Raw genomic sequence first — 5,588 nt, forward strand, 5'->3', positions numbered from 1 at the left:
GACGAATGCCGGTTAGTCTTCTGTCTTGGGGCGGCTCAAGACTAATGAGAAAACACTGGGAAGCCCTTGTTAGTGGTGTGATAAATAAACAGTGCTATAATGGAAAAAGATGAGGAATATCATGATGAATGAGTTGTCGTTGGAAAAATCTGACATGATGGTGATCATCCGGTAGAGTGCGAGCATAAATGGAAAGTAAGATGCTTAGTGGCGTATAAAAGTATCTGAACTGCGATTCTTGCTCCAAATCTATAAATATCGTGTCTAGAAAAATATCCTTGTAGTTGTGAAGGCATTTAGCTATATATTTTCTACGTAAGTGTGCAATGTGTTGTACAAGCGGCGGAAAGTTTATCTTGTCGTAAAGATCTTGATTATGATAAGGTAGTTTGATACGAAATGCTAGCCGAAAGGCATGACGCTCGAGTATCTCTAATCTGTTATAAAACTTTTGAGGGGCTGAACACCAGGCGACATGACCAAAAGTGAGAATACTCCGCATAAATGCTTTATAAGTGTTCAGTAGCAATGTTGAATTTAAACCCCAGGTTTGACCTACAAGGCGACGAAGAAGTTGAAGTCTATTTTTGCCTTTTGTAATAAGTTTCTGTAGTTGTGCTGACCATCTCAATTTATCATCGAAAATGACACCTAAATAAGTAACAGTTTTAGTTGGTCGGAGAAGATGATCGCCAACACGTATCTCAAGCAAATTCGGATTACGATGGACTTTACTGCGGCAATTGGGCGGTAAAATAACTAAAGTTTGTGTTTTTTCTTCGTTCACAGTAAGTCTCCACTTATTGCACCAGCGAAGAAAGTCCGTAATTGTAGCCTGCAAATTAACGTTAATCTGTTGAATTGTTCTACCGAGTGTAAGAAAAGCAGTGTCATCCGCATATTGGAAGAGATATGTATGAGGTGCCGGAGATGGTAAATCGGAGGCATATAGGATATACAGAAGAGGTGATAAACTTGACCCTTGTGGCACTCCCGTATAGGGGAAAATCGGATGTGATAGAGAGCCGTTGATATTAACATAGGCAATACAGTTTAATATAAAAGAGTAGATAACTCGAAGATAATTTAGAGGAACACCGAGCTTCAGCAACTTATAGAATAACCCATAATGCCATATACGATCAAATGCTTTCTCAAGGTCCATGAGTATGAGGCAGGACGGTAGTGCTTTGTTATAATGATTTGTGATAATAGTGGTAAGACGGAGTAATTGATCATTGAGACTGTAACATGGACGAAATCCTGTCTGATGAGAAGGTAAAAGGTGATGATCATTGAGATATGGATGGAGACGATGCACCAGTATTTTCTCAAATAATTTTCCCAAAGTAGATGTCAGTTGTATGGGCCGATATGACTTCACGGAGTGAGGTGGTGTGTTTGGTTTTAAGAACATGCAAACTTTAGACATCTTCCAGTCGTGTGGATAATATCCAGTTCTTAAAATAAACGTATAAATCGTTGCCAAGAAGAGAAAAAACTGTAGTGAGCACTCTTTGAGGATTCGATAAGATATATGATCAAAGCCAGGTGCTGTATTACGTTTACGCTTTAAAGCATCTCTTATGTCATCTGAGGTATATCGTGATTTAAAGGATGTGTTGTGTCCAACTCATGAGTGATTGATGGTTGGAGCAATTGGTTGATTGCTGGTTCAGATATGCGGGGACTTAAACGATGTGTAGATAGAGGCGGCGTAAAGACTGTTTGTAAGTGAGATGCGAAAGCATCCGCTTTCGCCTGATCAGTGTGCAAAGGCTGATCATCCTGGACAAGAGGGTATGAAGTAGTGACTTTCTGCCCAGTTAACAGGTGAAACTGTTTCCAGTATCTTGTGGGGTGTGTTACGGTGTTCAACTTGTTGCACGTTTTAGTCCACGTAAGTCTTTTATGGGCAACTATATAATTGTGAACTGTGCGTTGCCATCGACGTGCTTGGGCTAAATATTCTGGGTTTCTTGTCTTCTCATATTCACGAAAATACTGCCTGGATTTTCGAACAAGTGTAAGATATTGCGGTGGTAATATTGGCTGATATGTTTTCCCATGGTATGTAGGGATATTCTTTGCAGCACTGTCGTTAAGAGCAGTTGTAATGCTATGAACGACATTGTTCAGATCAGCTTCAGAGGTTGGCGGTTGTAACTGATCTATTGCGGTATTGATAACAGTCCGATATTGTTTCCAGTTAGCCTTATCATATAAGAAAATAGTTCTTGTTAATTGTGGAGACGATGGTGGTCGTGCATGGTTAATTATCGCTTTTACTGGTAGATGATCGCTGCCGATACAGTCAAGAACCGTGATAGAAGTTTTAGCAACTATTGAAGCTGTACTAATGATAACGTCAGGAGTAGTCTGACTACTCGGCCTGGTATGTTTGGGTAGTTGATATATATGGCCATGCAGACCTAGGGAAATATAATCAGAAAACTGAGTTTTCTCCCTGGTGGATCGACTGTGAATATTGATATCCGCTAGTATTAATAATTGACGATACTGCGAGAATAGGTACTGGAAGAAATCGAGCGGAATATCATGCCCTGGACGGACATAGATTGTAGCTACGGTTAGAGCCATATTTGGTAGATATATGGTTGTCACCAAATGTTCAGGCAAGGGGACAAGTGATGGAATAGAATGAGCTCTGTAAGTTAGTTTATGGTAGATTCCAATAGCAGCGCCGCCTTGTGCTCGAGCGTTAGTATCTGCGTAATCATGTCTTAGTAACTGATACCTAGGAAGGCGTATAGATGTTGTGGGCTTAAGGGCTGTCTCATTCAAAGCAAATATATCCACATGTTGTTCTAAGAGTAGCTGCTCAAATAGTATTCGGTGTTGAGATAACGACCGAATATTCATAAAAAGAATAGTAAGAGCCATACTGAGACAGAAAGCTTTGGGTTTAAACTGCGGTATCACGTGGTACAATATGGAAATGAACATACGGACCAGAATAGGTAGCATAGAGATTAACTTGAAATATAACTGAGGCCGCCGCAATAACATGGTCAAGAATTAGCTGTCGTTGAAATGGAAAGATATTTTGCAAGATAAGAGTAATATAGCGCAGGAAATTCTCAACGGTGAGAGGAGAAGCAATAGATTGCGAAAAAGGAACAGAAGCGTCTGTTGTACGGAGCGGAACAGTCATTTCCGGGTGATCTGGTTTGGCTGCTGGCTTAGATTTGCATTTATAACTGTAAGTAAGATGTGCATTACTTGAACATGTTGAACAATGTGGTGGCTTCCCTGTATTTGAGCAGTCCTTTGTTTCATGTTGTCCAGCACAGTACCCACATTTGGGGACATTTGAACACTTGGAAGTAACATGGTCATTGTAGATTTGACATTTCTCACATCTAAGTGGCAGAGGAGAACTGGTACGAGATGGCTCAACACGATGTCGTTTTTTGAAGATGTAAGCACCATCTTGCAACAAAGTATCGATTGATATTTGAGACATGGTCAAAACCCGAACCATATAAGTTGGACCATTGTTATTTTTGATTCGAAGACATTTTGCTACCTCTATGCCCTCGGCTTTAAGCTCCTCTAAGACTTCTTCGTCAGTTATTTCTGGCAGAACGCCTCGAATGACAACAGACATCATCGGTGAACGAGAGGGCGGTGGTTTTTGTTTGATCTTAGTACTGAGATTGGTAAGCTTAGCATTTTTTCCAAATATTTCGTAGCTGGCTTTGTTACGAAGCGTGATACCGAAGTTTTCATCATCAGATTTAATAATAATGCCATTCCTGGTAAACACAATCTCTTTGACACTAGCGCGAGGAAGGTATTTCATTATTTGATTAAATATTAACATTTATATATATTTTTTTTAGGCTAGCCGGAGGCTAGCATCCTTTTAGAGGGCTACACCCTCTCTTAGGTATAGGATGTGAGAGGATAGTTTTTAGGTTCAGAGGAACAATGGTTGGGCTAAGTGATATTGTTAGGGATCCTTTATTGTTTTTATTTATCTGAACCAGGACATTATGATCTTTGCGACCATAATCATTACGTTAGGAAAGGTATTATACGTTTATTAGACACAACTTGCAATGTAGATTACTTTATGTTACACATAGAAAATATATAATAACAATGACTATGATAAAATAGATACAATAACAAGTGCTATGAAGCGAAGCGCAACATAATGGGATACAGAAAATGGTTATTATTTGATATGAACACATACAAAATAATTAACATGTAAAGTATTAATTAGACAATAATGAGGGCGAAGAATGTGATGAAGTGCGATGCACGGGACAACACATGGTTATGTTAGGAAGACGAATGCGTGTTATCTTCTGCCTAGGGGCATCTCTAGGCTGATGAGGACGATGGGAGCCCTGTTAGACACAAGAGGTATCACTGTGCAGTAAATGAAGGGAAAATGTGAGGTAGATGGGCATGAAGTTGATAGTCTTGTAACAGGAATCGATCTGGATGATCGGGAGGCAGAGTGTAGCAGTAAAGGGTGAAAAGGAGACAAAGTGGAGAGTAAACGTACCGAGGACGGACAGGATGAAGCTCATGAAAATGCATACTGGCCATGAGTAATGGATGCTGAGAGCTGTAACGAGCTGAGATGAATTTCTGTCGGAGAGACTCAAGATGATATGTGATGCTGGGGAATGTAATGAGTTCATAAAGTTCTCTGGTGGGGCTGGGTAGCTGGATACGGTGGGCTATGCGGAATGCGTGCCGTTCGAGAATTCTCAGCTTTTCGTAAAAGGAAGCTGGAGCAGAAATCCAGGCGGGGAAGCCGTAGCTGAGAACTGGACGCATGAATGCTTTGTATGTATTAAGAACTATGGTCGGTCGGAGTCCCCAGGTCGTACCAGTGAGGCGCTTCAGGAGATTTAGGCGTTGGTAGGCTTTGGCAGCGATGTGCTGTAGGTGAGCTTTCCAGGTTAGGTGAGTATCATAAATGATGCCTAGGTAGGTGACTGTTCTGGTTGGAATGATGGGAGTATCGTGAACCCGAAGTGAGAGTAACGCCGGGTTTCGATGGACCTTAGAACGTTTGCGAGGTGGAATGAAAGTGATAGCTTGAGTTTTCGCTGCATTAATAGAGAGGTTCCACTTGGTGCACCAACTAGTGAAGCGATTAATGGCCTCTTGCAGATGTTGATTAATTTGCCGAATTGTGTTACCCAAGGCTAGAAAGGCAGTATCGTCCGCATATTGAAATAAATAAATGTCAGGAGGAAGCGAAGGAAAATCGGCCACAAAAATAATGTACAATAGAGGTGATAAAGCAGAACCCTGAGGTACTCCAGACAGAAGAAATATAGGATGAGAGAGCTGATTGTTGATGGAGACGTAAGAAAGGCGACAGACCAGAAAGTGATAAATAAAACGAACGTAAGCAGTGGGAAATTTAAGGTGAATAAGTTTGTAAAGAAGTGCAAGATGCCATACCTTGTCAAAGGCTTTCTCCAAGTCAAATAGTAGAAGGCAAGAGGGTTTGATAGAATTGTAGTGGGTTGTGATTAGACTGGTGAGGCGAAGGAGTTGATCGTTGATAGAGTAGGAAGGTCGGAAGCCTGCTT

General features: G+C 40.9%; 1 protein-coding gene across 1 annotated transcript; it reads right to left on the reverse strand.

Moving 5' to 3' along the window:
- Positions 1-1,584: 1,584 nt before the first annotated feature.
- On the reverse strand, positions 1,585-2,904 carry LOC145682767 (uncharacterized). The gene has a single exon (XM_081754145.1). It carries the CDS (start codon positions 2,902-2,904, stop codon positions 1,585-1,587), a length of 1,320 nt encoding a protein of 439 aa, XP_081610271.1.
- Between the last annotated feature and the right edge of the window lie 2,684 nt (positions 2,905-5,588).

This window comes from Thermobia domestica, chromosome 4 (genome assembly GCF_964235325.1).
Source record: "Thermobia domestica chromosome 4, izTheDome1.hap1.1, whole genome shotgun sequence".
Taxonomy (NCBI): Eukaryota; Metazoa; Arthropoda; class Insecta; order Zygentoma; family Lepismatidae; genus Thermobia; species Thermobia domestica.